Genomic DNA, 15,659 nt, shown 5'->3' with positions numbered 1-15,659 from the left:
TCGTTGTAACGGTTTTCTTAATGAATACTTGAATTTTACAAAAATACATAGAGGAAATAATCCGATATTTGGACCCAATGTTCAACTATTACACAATTTATATTGCACCGAACTGTTTCTGGCTTTAATTGCGTTTCTTTAGGACTGTCATACCTTTGTAGTACATCTACCCACATATCCGCGCTACCAAAACTATAGGATTGTTGTTTCGAAACTCAAAATGGATTAATGACATAGAGAAATGGGGAACGTGATAAGAATAATAATTATAATTACAAGGAAATACTAACTAATGTCAATTGATATCGATTGGAGAAAGATATCAGATGAATCTGTAATAGCAGAGTCACTTCGGGTATTTCTTGATGATCATATGAAAACAATATCATCCCCATCATTCATAGACAATTTATCAGTAACCAGAGTATCATTAGGGTCAATACCTCCTCAGATCACCATACGACATATTGGAGACCCTTTCAACGACTTCTATGAAGCAGATGAACCAAGTGAGCATAATGGCGAACACTCTGACGAAGTCAAAAGCTCCAAAGAACCATCCGAAACAAACGAATCATTGGACTCTGGGATATTAGAAAATGATGATGACGATGATGATGATTATGACGAAGATAATGAACAAGAAGAGTTCTATGAAGATAATTTCATATCCCAACAGATAGAGAGAGATTCCGAAGCTTTGAGAAGTGCAACTGATAGCACTGAAATTTCTAGTCCAACACCTACGTTACCTTCTGGGAATTTGACAGATGTTCCCAGTTTGCTACTGTCTAGTAATAGCAATAGTATGAATTACATCCATAATCTTCCTCAGAACATGATTGGTCTAGGTACCCCCCATCATGGAACTGAAACCCCAACATTGAGTTTATTCCATCAGAATACTTTACTACAGAGTTCAGTAAGCAAGCAAAAAATAGCTTTAAATGATAAGACAAATGGAAGAGATGAAAGTGATATTCAAATCCTTGTTGAATTCAATTATGAAGGTGATTTTGAGATAGAATTTAGCGTTAACTTACTTTTAAATTTCCCTTCACCTAAGTTTATTACTCTTCCAATTAAGTTAAGAGTAACAGAGTTGGAAATACATTCGCTTGCAGTTATTGCATATTTGAAAAATTCAGTTTGTTTTGCATTTCTTTGTGATGTTTGTGACGCGGATAATGACTACTTTCCCTTATTGCTGCGTACTGGGTCTATAGCAATGGGAGGGACCATAGTCGATTATGTGAATGCTGCTAATAATCGAGAAAGAATAGATATAATCAAAAACGTTCGAATTGAAAGTGAGATTGGAGAAATGGAAACTAATGTGTTGAGAAATGTTGGGAAAGTTGAAAAGTTTCTTGTTGATCAAATCCGTAGCCTTTTACGACAGGAGATTGCATGGCCAAACTGGATTTGTTTAGATATGAATGAGGACGAAGGAGACGAAGTTAACGATAATGAAGACGATAACACTTTCAGCTCAGCTGGAACTGAAGATTTTACTAGTGAAAAGGATAAGGAGAAATCTGAATTTGAGACCACTAACTAAGCGAAGTTGCACTAAAAGAATAACGGTAAAGGAGACAAATGTGAATTTTGGATTACATTTATAATAGAATAATTGCATGTATTGTATATATTAGCTACGTAAAACTAACCTGAGGTTATGTATGTAAGATACGATTAGCACTTCAAATACTTCTTCATACAATAACGCAACAACCGCAGCCACCGCCACAACCACCTTTACCGAGGAGGAGACCGAGACAGTTGTCCTTGTTTTCAGAGTTCTTAGCAGAAGTGTTAGAAGTGTTAGTTTGAGCAGCCATTGTTAGTTCTATTAGTGTTTCGTGATAATTAAGAGAAGAATTATACTAACATTGGGAAGAGATGCCTAACTTTTTATACTTCTTCGAATTATCAAATTGAGTAATTACAATACAATGAATGGGTTTGGTTTCATGGTCATTGATAGTCTTCATCCGACATTCAAACTCCTTAAAGTCTGAGCTTGTTTCAACATTAATATACCTTATTGGACTGTTCGATGGGGTTAGCATTACTGGAAACCAATATACTTCCGAAGAGGGCCAGGATTATCCCATACTTTATGCTTCGATGCATTTGAATTTTCTTGGAAGATGGGTTGACGACAAAAGAGTGGACCATTTGAGTCAATCTGCCAAATAGTCCAAATTGGGATAGTTCGAATTCGGTTATCGCGAAGTGGCGGTTCATTTGCATGGTATAAAAATAATTGCTTTCAAAAAAGGTACACCAAGTAGTTGGTAAATTATACAAATGGAATACATAAGTAATTATAGACAATAAAAGTATAATGCTATAAATGGCTTAGATTATAAACTTCACGTACTATAGAGTATACATATCATCATATAATTATAAGAGTATACAATAAATTGTATTAGCATTCAAGTTACCCCACAATTAAAGCATTCCGTAAGTAATATTTTGCGCCTACAGGAAAGTTTAGTACCATTTCAGTGTTTATTTGACGAAAACGTATAGATTATGACTGTGTACAAATTTAACAAGAAGCGTCTCTTGAATTGGCTGCACACAAGTTGAACTTCAAAATCAAATACTATTCTTAATCGAGAAATTAAGCAATAACACAACATCCACCACCACAGCCACCACCGCAGCCACCACATAAGAGTAGATCGAGACAGATGTCCTGGTTTTCAGTGTTCTTCTTAGCAGAAGACTTAACAGAAAAGTTAGACTGAGCTGCCATTTTTAGTTGAATCCGTGTTTAGTGATAATGAAGACATAAAAACCAGCTATGAAATGTAACGAGATGCTTTTCTATTCTTGGAAGCTGAGCTTCTTAAAATATCGCATCGTTCAAAAATCAAACTTTGTGTATTCGGCTGGAATAGTTCAATGAAATTTGGATAAGTTAGTTCCAAACTGGAAAATCAGCGTGTACCTTATCTAGGCACGGCTGTAGTAAGAAAGATAAACTTCATCTATTGAGCCAGTATCCATAAATGACATCTTCATACATATTGAGTTGTAGATGCATGTCGGCAATGATCGTAATTTGCGTGTGTGATCGTTTAGGGAATAGATTAGATGGAACATGCATGAACTAAGTAAACCCAACTAGGCAATGGTACAAATCGGTTAGCTTGCTTATGCGAAGCTTCGAACTTAATAGTTTGAAAACACAGCATATTTAACACAGCGTAATTTAAAATTTATCTTTATTAGGTGTCATCAGTATACTTCAATTGGATAAAATCATTCAACAACAAAAGTTGCCTTTAGAGTAGTAGGTTTTAGTATGACGCTGCAAAATATATACAGTATTCTCTTGGAAGTTGCCTTTATGGATGATAAGAAGGATATTTCAGTTGTAAAGCACTTTTGCCCCTTCTACGCAATACCAAATCTTCATATGAACCAAAAAATTTAACGAAGGCATCATTAAAACTCTTTACAGTTTCTCGAACACATTAATACCACCTATCTCAACCTTACACCAACTTTAGTGACAAATTAGAATTTGCTAAGATTTACAACAATATTTTATTTGAAGTTCATATCATGGTATTATCATTAACAAAGTCATGATAATAGTAATTTGAGTAATTACGGAAGCGATGAATTCATTGCTTCTACAAAACAAAATTTACTTATAGTTTCATGTTTTTAAGGCAACTTTATGAGGATTATCTTCCATAGTTTATCTTCTAGACATCTAATTTCTCAGTATACATAAGCATTTTGAAGATCTTTGTTTTAAAATGACGTTCTCATTACTGGCTCCACTATTTTTGAGTTATCAGATTATTATTGTCGACTTTAATTTTACAGAATGTATGAGTAATATAGTCGTGTATATTTGAAGCATGAGAATAAACCATATAAAATATCAAAGTTTTGCAGCAATTTGAGTAACACAACATCCACCACTGCAGCCACCACCGCATCCACCACGAAGGATTCCAAAGCAGTTATTTTTGTTTTTATAACTCATCTTAGCAGAAGAGTTAGCAGAAGAGTTAGCAGAAGAGTTAGCAGAAGAGTTAGATTCAGCAGTCATTTGATTGTATTAATATTAAGGGATAATAATAAGAAAAGGCTTGAAGTAGAATTATGGTCGGAAGTTTCTCATTTATACTTTATGACAGCTTCTTTTCACATAAATAAGTTTATAGAGAATGTTGCTAAATTACGAATGAAGTATGGTTCCATTCCCTAGTTTCGATCACTGAAATATATTATTCTTGGTTTGGTTGTTCCATCAGGTTATCGTTAATCCATGCTCATTCTGAAGAAGGCAACAAAGGCTCTGTGGTTCCTGAGTTTAGGTATTCAAAAATATCATGGAAGGTATAATGATCACAATGTCTGTTACTTTCCATAGCGATAGGTCCAAATTGGAAGTGATATTTTGAATTGGTTGCCTCGAACGGAGAATGCAAAATTGAAAACCACATGGACTCAAAACTGGTGCATCATGATTCTTTGAAAAATTACTAACAAAGTTTTGTACAACAATCCATTTAAGAAAATACTCATTAACCAAATAAAGCTACTAGTATAAACTAGAATATACCTAATATCATGAAAAAAGTGTATTTCTTGAAACGTTGGCCACATAAAACAACATCATAAGGATACATAACTACAATATTCCATTCAATAAGAGGCAGATGGTACTAATCGAAATAATATCTAGAGCAACTACCATGTTTTACAGATTTGGTGCTTAGTAGAGTAGTATATATTTGAGTTCCTAATATAAACCATATAGGTATAAAGGGTTTTGCAGCAATTTTAGCAACTAAACCTATTTGCGGAAAATTTCAATAGCAAATATTAACCACTTACTAAAAGATGGGGAATTCAAGCAATGACACAGCATCCACATCTGCAACATCCGCCATGGAGGAGTCCAAAAGTGTTGTCCTTGTTTTCGGTGTTCTTCTTAGTAGAAGACTTAGCAGAGTTGTTTGAGATAGTTTGAGCAGCCATTTTAATAGAATTGATTGGGTTTGATTGATAATGATAATAAAAGAATTGTTGCAAATTTATGAAAAGATGTCAGTAATTTATAGTAATTACTTTCACCTATAACATGACTTACAATAAACTTTGAAAGAAAAATTATATCGCCTTCAGTTTCAGCAAACATATTCGTTTTCTCTATTGGGTTGTTCTATTAAGTCAACGATGATCTTTTTTATCAATCAGTCAGTAAAAGGCAAAGACAAATTTTCTTGGCATCTGAGGCAAGATACTGCTGGTGGGCTAGTTGAGGGTGAAGTGTGACAGCCACAAAGAACTAAACGATTCTAATTAAGATTCGAACGCCAAACTTAAATTGGGTAGTTAAAGGATGCGAAGCTGAAAGCGAAAATCCAGTTAATGAACAACAATACGAAGAGAGTGAAGACATTAGGGCATAATCAATGTAATAACCCAAGCATGTTTATTTCATTAATGTCACTCGTGTTGTGTTAAAATGTAGCCTTATAGTTTGAAATGTATCTTGCATGAAACGTTCTTATTAGCTCCGACACGAAAATATCCAAATAGGAAAGCACATTACTTGTTTAAGAACATGCACATGGGGTTCCTTAGCCGAAAAAGAATATAATTGGCATACTGCAGGTAGCTACATACGTGAAGAATTTTATCTGACGATCGAATATAAACCACAGTAGTGTTTACGTTTCCGCACCTATTCATTGAACGCGATTTCATCGAATATTGGCGTCTGACCCATAAGCAGTTACCAAGAATTATCACAACATCCGCCACCAAAACCGCCACATCAGTTTCGGTGGAGTCGAAAGAAGTTTTTTATGTTGGAAAGAGAATATTGCCCTTGCTTTCTGTGTTCGTCTTAAATGAAGACTTAGTAGAAATGTTTGAAGTAGCTTGAAAAGCCTTACTTGATAAAATCAGCTGTAGAATAATAATGATGAGAGGCGACTTATTTGAAAATATGATGGAAAGTTTCCTAACTTTTGGTAAATTACATCTACTTATCAAATGAGGCACCGAACACATTGAAAGTAAAAACAACTACCACAACTACCTTTAGTCTCACTAAACTTATTTGGTTTCTTAGTTAGGTCGTTTCATCCCTAGTGCTCGTTGTTACTAAGGATAGGTAACTGGGAATTTTTCTCGTATTCAAGCATTCGAAGATTCCTAGGAGAAACGATGAGGAAAACCTATACCAATCTGCAAAGAATTTAGACTCTGGGTTAGGAAGATATGAGGGAAATGAACTTCTAAGTTGGGATGCGTTTTATTGGAGAGAACGCCAAGCCGAAAGTCAGAAATATTCTCCAACCGGTCATGTGTTCTGAGAATGGAATACTAGCAGAGTATTGTCTAAATGCATTACAAGTCATGAAAACCTAGTGAAAGTAGACTAAACTTTATAACATGAAGTAGTATATACTTCGAATGTAGAAGAGGCACAAAATTGATTCTTATTAAAACTTGCGTTTAGAGCAACCCCGGAACGCTGCAGATAAAACCATAATTTTAGTAAGTCCAAATACAAAACATACAGAAACATGAAAGTATTGCAGCACTTTGAGTCAGTAAACAAAACTGGGCATCAAATACCAACTATAAACCTAAAGTATTTGCTTAAGCAATAATGCAAAATTCGCAGCCACCTTTACCGAGACTGTTGTCCTTATTTTCAGAGCCTTTTTAGCAGAAGTGTTAACTGAAGCGTTTGAGATTTTCAGTAAAGTTGATTGATAATTATAATTATAATTTCTGTCGTTTCCACAAACATACTAGTTTTCTTTATTAGGTAGTTCTGTTACACAAATGTCGAAGTACCTTGTTCTGCAGTAGGAAAAATGGAAGTTCATGCTCCTGAGGTCAAGTAACTAAGAATTTTTTGGAAGATGAGGTGGCGACAATTGGAGTCAGTCTGCAATGCATTAAGTGGTCAGAATTAGAATGCAAGTAATTATCTCAAATAGGTACATATTGCGAAACGTAACAAACATTGTGTGCAGTTTTCAGAGACAAAATCTTACCGAGATTAGAATACCAGCAAAGTCTAACTGGCCACCACAATAGCCAAAGTTGATAATTTAGAATTGGGTTACTCGTGTAAGCATAAAGTTTAGTATGCTGCTAAATATTTTGTTAGTGACTTGAAATGCATTCAGCCGTCTACACTACGAAACAGTTATAATTAGCACGTGACCTAATTTGTCGTATATAACAATAACTATAATCCTATTTAGGCAGCAGTATGTGCACTATCGTCGAAAATTACATCTCCTACAGATAATATCTAGCAAAGTAGTGTACATTTGAAGTATGAATATAGAAAAGTATAAACGTGTTTGCAGTCATTTGAGTGGTTGCACACACAAATTGAGCTTCAAATGCGAACTATAAACCACGAATATTTGCTTAAGCAATAACACAACATCCACAGCCACCACCGCATCCACCACGGAGGAGTCCGAAGCAGTTGTCTTTGTTTTCGGTGTTCTTCTTAGCAGAAGTGTTAGCAGAGTTGTTTGAGATAGTTTGAGCAGCCATTTTGATTGTATTAGTGTTGAGTGATAATGAAAACAGAAAAATTGAGATAAAGTTGTGATGGGATGAACCTATTTATAGTTAAATATAACCACTTATCACATGAGTCCCCATACGGCAGGGAAAGCTTTACTTTGAACATTTACATTCTTTACACAGTTTCAACAGGCACAGTAGATTTCTTGAATAGGTAGTTAAATTATGTTAACGTCAAATAATGGAAAAAGGGAATTTATGATTCCTGAGAGTACGTACGAAAAATTAGGATGATGAGTTGACGACAATCTGAATACATCTGCAGCATATTGAGCCATCCCAATTGGGATGTGGTGACTATATTTGGTCACTTTTGCGGGGAGTGTACGGCAGAAAACCATGAAAGATGAGCACTAACAGCTGTACATCAATCCTGAGCTACTAAAGCAGAACCAAAAGCGTTATTCCCTAAAAAAGCTTAAATGAATAATGTTCCTGCTGGAGGCTTCAAAAGTGGTTTAGAAGATTTAATAAGTTTAGTTTTGAACACGTGAATGAATAGAGACAAAAAATAGAATTCCTTTTTCGTTTTACAATTATAAACTGCAATTGCAATTCAATCAATTCATCGATTGATCAGCCAATTACGCATGGCATATAGTGCCAAAAGTTCCAGTAAGTTTGCTTCAGGCTTCAAGGAACCATCAAATAGCTGCCGTAGGCTGGTTACCAGGAATCACAATCACAAAGGTTTCTTACATAAAGATGTTTAATATAGCTGTGTATTTGAAGATAAAATATAAACCATATAGACGTACAAAAGGTTTTGCAGCAATTTGAGCTAAGACTCACCTGGTTTTACTCGAAATGACCTTTAAATAACAACTATTAACCACAAGTATTTGCTTAAGCAATAACACAACATCCACAGCCACCACCGCATCCACCACGGAGGAGTCCGAAGCAGTTGTCTTTGTTTTCGGTGTTCTTCTTAGCAGAAGTGTTAGCAGAGTTGTTTGAGATAGTATGAGCAGCCATTTTGATTGTATTAGTGTTGAGTGATAATGAAAACAGAAAAATTGAAGCTGAATTGTGACAGAATGACACTAATTTATACTAGGTTGCAGCCACATATGATATTAGTTACAGTAAACTTTGAAGAAGGAATTCCACCGTCTGTTAGTTTCAACAGGTTCTTTATTAGGTAGTTCTATTACACTGACGTTGACGTACGCACTTTCTGAAGAAGGAAAATATGAATTTCATTTTCCTGAGTTCAAGGATCTAATTCTTAGAAGATAAGTGAGCAACCATCTGAGACAATCTGCAATTCACTAAGTGGACGACTTTGGTATGCGGAGTGACTATCTCAATTAGGTAGTGCAAGTAATGCGAAACTGGACGGCATGCATCGTATACCCCAATTGAAGTCAAAATTCTGCCGAGATTAGAACACCAGCAAAGCCCATTTGGTTTTAGTTTTTCAAAACCAAAGAAGGCTTCTTTTGAGTTTGGTTACTCGTTTAAGCATAAAGTGTAGTTTGTAGCTTTAAATCTTGGTAGTGATTTGAATGTAGTTCCCAGTTAGTCATGTAGATTTCAAAACATCATAGTTATCACGTGACAAATTTATGGTATAAGCAGCAATAATCAGATTTAGGGAGGAGTGCATGAATAATTGTGCTTATCGAGAATTACATCAATGACTACAATTAGCGCTACAGATAAAATATCAAAAAGTAGTGTATATTTGAAGTATGAATATAGAAAAGTATAAACGTGTTTGCAGTCGTTTGAGTGGTTGCACACAAATCGAGCTTCAAATGCCAACTATAAACCACGAATATTTGCTTAAGCAATAACACAACATCCACAGCCACCACCGCATCCACCACGGAGGAGTCCGAAGCAGTTGTCTTTGTCTTCGGTGTTCTTCTTAGCAGAAGTGTTAGCAGAGTTGTTTGAGATAGTATGAGCAGCCATTTTGATTGTATTAGTGTTGAGTGATAATGAAAACAGAAAAATTGAAGTTGAATTGTGACAGAATGACACTAATTTATACTAGGTTACAGCCACATATGCCATGAGGAACAGTAGATTTTGAATGTAGGTTGCATTAGAGTTGAGTTTCACCAACCACATTTTGCTTTCTTAATTAGGTTCTTTTATTGAAATATCGTTGAAATTTTTTGTTACTAAAGAAGGCAATAAGGAATTCCTTTATCCTGAATTCAAGTATTCGAAAATTCCTGGAAGTTATGTTGATAACAATCGAAGTAAAACTGCATAGCTTTAGGCATATGCAAATTGGGAAACTATCTTAATGAAGTAATACAATGAAGGCAAGATTGACCATTGTTGTTACTAAGTACTAGTGCAACCTAAGAAGTGTATCTTTTTAGTCAGTTTGTTTCAAAATGAATAAAATCTTTTTTTAAATATATTCACATGACAAAGTTTTCAAATATTAGCATTCTCTATTCTAAAATTATTATCAACATGATCTTGTTATATCGAACGAATAGCGGGATACTATGTAGAACGCTCAACTGAAAGGAAAAGACATATATTAAAACGGCAATTTAAAAATGAATAGTATTTTACTGCCTGCAAGTCAATTGCTTTCTTAGATTGAATTTAAGGAGATAATGGATAATTAATTTGTAGTCAATTTAAAGAGTTGAATCATAATGCATAAAAAAGAATCCTGTTGAAAAGAGTACATAACTTGCAATTTTTCAAGAGTTAAATCCATAGTGGTAATGTATATCTACAGTATATCAGTAACATAATAGTGTGTATTTGAAGTCATACATATAACAAATTATATAAATGTAAAAAAGGTTTTGCAGCTACCGGAATCGCTTGACCCTACTTGCACATCAAATACAAAGCACTAGTTGTTGGATACTTAGGCAATAACGCAACATCCGCAGCCACCGCCACAACCGAGGAGGAGACCGAGACAGTTGTCCTTGTTTTCAGAGTTCTTCTTAGCAGAAGAGTTAGCAGAAGTGTTTGTTTGAGCAGCCATTTTTAGTAAAGTATTTTTATTTTGAGTGATAATGATGAAAGTAAAACTAATTGTGAAGATGAGATGGGGAAGCTTCTCCTTTTATAGTACAATTTATGACTCCAAGTTTTAACCAAAAATTATATTAGGCATACTCTAAAAATCGAAAGTTTATTGCAACCAAAAGTCAAGTTTAATCTGCAATACCAATAACAAATTTGGCTATCCATACTAAGGAACGGCTGTAATCAGCAAATAATCATCACCATTAACAGAACCAAGTACGGTAAACGCTTATTTAATGAAACATACTTTAATGTAGGTGCATGTCGGTAAAGATCCTAATAGATCGTTTACGGAATTGATAAGATTGTATATGCATGTACTAAGCAAACCCAATTGGGTAATGGGCCTATTTGGGTGTCGTATACTAACTCGGTATTCCGCACCAATAATTAGTAGTTATAATCACATTGAGACGTGACTGCCAGTATCAGAATTAGTATAAACTTTTTCGTCTAATTGTACGCCTTCCAAGGCAGGCCGAATTGAATGGAGTTGAAGCAGTTTCAAAAATGTATGTGATGACATGTTCCCAGAAGGTGCGCAATTCCAAATTAGGATAAACGGTAGTGTAATGCACAATAATATATAGTTGAAAGCGGACTTCAATTTTGGATGGTTACAGTAACATTGACTTCACCTATTTTTACCGGTTGATACAATGAGTGACATATCAGACCTTATCAAAAGATTCCAATATCATCGGCTTTTAAAGTCCGACCCTCAAACCAAGTCAATTGCCCTCTTAGGTAGCATTCATGGAAAAGACGCTATCATCACGTTGGAGAAGACTCATTTCCTCATCCCAGAGTCAGGTGACATAGACTTACAAACCGTTGTACAAGAAGTTGAAGTAATTCAAAACAATGATATTTATTATTGGTCTAAAGCCAAGTTGAACCAATCACTAAGCCAATTTCCTGGAGGTAAATTAAACTTGATATACCCTGCGACTGAAATACATATAAAGAAATATGGTGTGCAAAAGTACCATTATATCAAAGAGTCTCCCGAGGTATATAATCAATATGTGGTGCCCTATATCAATACTATGAAAGGTGATAGAATAAAGTGGGTTTACAACATTCTATTTGAAGGGAAGGAATCAGAGTCATTCATACATCATGATAAAGATCCACTTAATGGGTTTGTACTTTTACCAGACATGAAATGGGACGGTATGAATCTTGATGCGTTGTATCTCTGTTGTATAGTCAACAGGAAAGATATTCTGTCTGTTAGAGATTTAAATGGTAGTCACCTTGAGTTTTTAACTCGTCTTCAAAGTCAACTAAGAACAATAACTTGTGAGCATTATCCAGGTATTGATAAAGATGAACTAAGAATCTTCATTCATTACCAACCTTCATATTATCACTTTCATATCCATGTCGTCACCACCAAACACAGTGGCTTAGGTGATGGTATAAATATCGGTAAGGCCATTCTATTGGATGATATCATTGAAAACATAAAGTTAATGTCTGACTATTATCATAAAAGAACACTTGGTTATGTTATTGGTGAGAACCATGATCTTTGGAAACTTGAAGGGTTTAAAAACCAAACAAAGCCTTAATAGAGTAATCTTAATAATTGAACTCACTACTACCAGATGCAACAGCCATTTTAGCCATTCGAAGCATCTTCTTTCTAGGATCTTCTTTCTTTTGTTTAGTAGTGCCATCATCACCAGATTTATGACTCCCAGCACCCTTCCCAAGTTTCTTTGGAGCTTCACGTAATCCAAAACTTTTTGCCAAATGCCCAAGATGTAACAATTTAACATTGAAATAAGCTCTTTCGGATGATAAATGCGTAGTATATGCTCTGATGTGAGAAATAAATGCATTGCTGGCTTTTTCATGTTGCGTTTGATCTTCCAATAACCATCTTTCAATATCAAGATGATAAGTTGTAGCATGGGTATCCCAATTACCTTCTCTATTATGCTTTGATACCTTTGAATCAGATGTCAGAGAAAATCCATCTTTAAGTATCCCTTCATAACTGACAATTTTCAAGCTGCCTTCATTAGGATGAACTGATCTTAGTTTCCCATCAACATAACCTTCTTCAGAACCAGGTAATAAGAATAAACTTGCACTTCCAGACTTACCAACTCTTGCAGATCTTCCAATTCTATGTAAGTGATCTTCAACACTGAAAGGGGGATCATATTCAATGACATTGGTAATATTGGGCAAATCCAACCCTCTGGATGCAACATCCGTACAAAGCAATATAGCATGTTTAGCTTTAGAATGGTTCTTAATAAGTGATTGTAAAGTTGACGTCCGAGCTTGTTGGGTAAGAGAACCATGAAGCTTGAATACAACAGTATCAGTTCCTAATATTGGGGCACTCATAAGACTTGGCTCATCTTTATCTCCTTTATCATCTTCCTCAGGATCGACTGCAACATATTCAACTTTATCTTCTCCTTTTACTTTCTTAAATCTTTTCCCTCCACGAGTGAAGACATTGAAATGAAAATCAACTGAATCTGAACAAGAAAAGAATACAAGTGATCTTGAGGCTTCATCATTGTCTTCAAGCCCCGATGAAAGCTTCTTCAATAAGGCACTCAAAGTGACTAGTCGAAGTTTTGGAGGAACAACTACTACAGATTGTACCAATTGATCAGGTGCAGTGGTAAACGTATGAATATCTTCAGTTGGACCATCATCATCAAAGGAAACTGTTCCATGGTCAGTATCATCATTGCCTTCAATATTTATCATTTGGGGTTTATTCAAAATGATACTTCCAAGTTTTTTGACATTATCTTGAATAGTTGCAGAACAAAGGACATTGACCCTTCTAGTGGGGAAGGAAGGCCATTGATTTAAACTATCCATTATCTTAGATTTCTTTGTAATTTCATCAGTAATCTTAGTAATTGTTTCTTCGAAGCCCAAATCCACCAATCTATCACCTTCATCAAGAACTAACCATCTCAATTGACTAATATCTAATGCACTGGTATTTTCTAAATGATCAGCCAATCTACCGGGAGTTCCTATTAATACATTAACACCTTTTCTTATTCTTGCCTTCTCAGACTTCTTTTTTTCACCTCCAATAACAATTCCCGGAACAATGCTATGATGGCATCTGACCAACGACTCCAAAACTCCATGGATTTGAGTGGCTAATTCTCTTGTAGGAGTTAAAACAATTGCGAAAACCCCTGAATCACGAGAGACTCGTTCTTGCATCAATTGGTGGAGAATAGGGAGAAGGAAACTTAAGGTTTTACCTGACCCAGTTTGAGCTTTAACAAACAAATCACGTTGGGCACCTAAAAAGTTTGGAATTACTGCTTGCTGAATTCTAGTTGGAGTTTTCAAACGAAGATACTCTGTCAAATGAGTATTAAGTTTATTATTAATACCTAAACCTTCAAATGACGTGGAATCAGTAAGGGGAGCATTAGAAGGTGAGTGCTTAGTGTCATCATCATCTTTAGTTGTTGTAGGTTTCAATGTACCACTCTTATCATTAGCATGGAATAAAGATGAAACATATGAATTATTCTTACCACCAAATTCACCACCAGACTCTTGAAACTTAGCCTTTTTATGAAACCCACCTCCACTAAATTTGGGTACATCATCACCACCACCACCAATATTTCTTTTCTTATTGCTAATAGCAGTGGTATTCGATCCTGTAACAGCTCCTGAATTCTTATCGTTTCTTCCTCTTCCCAGAAGCTTTAACTGTAACTTCCGACGATCTTTCCATCTACCCCCAGCTACTTTAGTTTTTCTATTCTTGGAGGGCTCCACAACATCACCACCTCCCATCTCAAAGTTCATCAACAATCCGTCGTCCTCCATAACGACTCACTCTCAGACTACCAGTACAATGCAACGCCGACGAATACTAGTACACTTGGGGTTGATCTCATAGTAAACATCACCATACAAATTTCGGTCGAGACTTTTTTTTCGGTCGATGCTCATCGCGAAACGACTTGCGTCCTCAAACAAAACCGCAATGTCACCATAATGTCGTTAACCACTACCAAGTACCCGTTAGTCAGTGAGCCAACCATAAGACATGATCATATAATGAACATTGTAGCATAGTGGATACTGCCACATAATGACCTTTTGTTTGCTTGTTTGAGCTGTACTCAGAGCACAAGACTACTTAAATACTCCTCCTTTGAAGTTTTAGGTGTCAAGACCTCACTATTAGAAGAAACAAGATGTTGTTTAAGATTGGTTGTTTGTAATTTAGAGGAGGATTCCCAAGCCAAATGAGCCCATTCTTCCTCTCTAAGTTTCTTCACCAGACGTAAGGAACCTCCAAGAGTGCTCTTCTTCGAGCCATCTTGACCATGGGCTTGAGAGCTGGCTTTAGCCGAAGTTTGAAGAATTTGAATATTTGTAACTGCTTTATGTTCGGTATCTCCCCGATGTTGAACTGTACGAGAAGCATCCAAATCATCTAAATATTTGAATGAATGACGCAATTGAACAGTACTATCAATTGGAACAATCATTAATGTTTTTGATCCATTTCCCCGGTTATTGATAACTTGTCCCATATAAACACCTCCATCAGTTCGATCCAAAACCCCTTGTAATGCTTGTTCGTCAATGCCAGAGCCTTCTTGACCACCATTCCAACCTTCTGCTCTTTCTGTATCGTAGAACTTACTGGTATCAACAGGGATACGAACTTCTACATATTGAGATTCCTTCTTGATCGCCACTTGAACATGTTCATCACCTAGAGATCTGGACAGTGGACGTTCCATATATTGGAACACATGCATACTTTGACGAAGACGATCCTCAAGTTGAGACATGACTATTGGAATAGACTCAACTATAGGATCGTCATCATCTTCCAATGGCTCTGTAGTGGCATCTTCAACGTCCATTCGATGATCTTCATCCATTCGCTGATCTTCCACCCGTTGAACATCCTCCATTCGCAGGTCTTCTTCAGTGACAAATAAACTAGCCATGATTCAAGTAATATAGTAACCGGTTCAATAGTAATAACACGATCAGGG

The 15,659-nt window shown here is 35.7% G+C and overlaps 4 protein-coding genes across 4 annotated transcripts; 2 read left to right on the top strand and 2 right to left on the bottom strand.

Annotated features, from left to right (window-relative positions):
- Positions 1–292: 292 nt before the first annotated feature.
- On the top strand, positions 293–1,561 carry MDM12 (ERMES complex subunit; the record flags this gene model as incomplete). The annotated part of the gene is made up of 1 exon (XM_043192514.1): positions 293–1,561. The coding sequence occupies one exon, from the start codon at positions 293–295 to the stop codon at positions 1,559–1,561; it is 1,269 nt and encodes a 422-aa protein (XP_043048178.1).
- A 9,724-nt stretch (positions 1,562–11,285) lies between these two features.
- KQ657_001729 (5'-(N(7)-methyl 5'-triphosphoguanosine)-(mRNA) diphosphatase) lies at positions 11,286–12,203 on the top strand (the record flags this gene model as incomplete). Its single annotated transcript, XM_043192513.1, has 1 exon — positions 11,286–12,203. One exon carries the CDS (start codon positions 11,286–11,288, stop codon positions 12,201–12,203), a length of 918 nt encoding a protein of 305 aa, XP_043048177.1.
- Positions 12,204–12,213: 10 nt separating this feature from the next.
- On the bottom strand, positions 12,214–14,469 carry DBP7 (putative ATP-dependent RNA helicase; the record flags this gene model as incomplete). Its single annotated transcript, XM_043192512.1, has 1 exon — positions 12,214–14,469. The coding sequence occupies one exon, from the start codon at positions 14,467–14,469 to the stop codon at positions 12,214–12,216; it is 2,256 nt and encodes a 751-aa protein (XP_043048176.1).
- A 299-nt stretch (positions 14,470–14,768) lies between these two features.
- RPC37 (DNA-directed RNA polymerase III subunit) lies at positions 14,769–15,611 on the bottom strand (the record flags this gene model as incomplete). Its single annotated transcript, XM_043192511.1, has 1 exon — positions 14,769–15,611. One exon carries the CDS (start codon positions 15,609–15,611, stop codon positions 14,769–14,771), a length of 843 nt encoding a protein of 280 aa, XP_043048175.1.
- Positions 15,612–15,659: the final 48 nt, after the last annotated feature.

The sequence above is a fragment of the Scheffersomyces spartinae genome (genome assembly GCF_019049425.1).
Source record: "Scheffersomyces spartinae strain ARV_011 chromosome Unknown scaffold_17, whole genome shotgun sequence".
NCBI classification, from domain to species: domain Eukaryota; kingdom Fungi; phylum Ascomycota; class Pichiomycetes; order Serinales; family Debaryomycetaceae; genus Lizanozyma; species Lizanozyma spartinae.
Note: the sequence above shows the minus strand (reverse complement) of the source record. Positions and strands in the feature narration are given on the sequence as shown.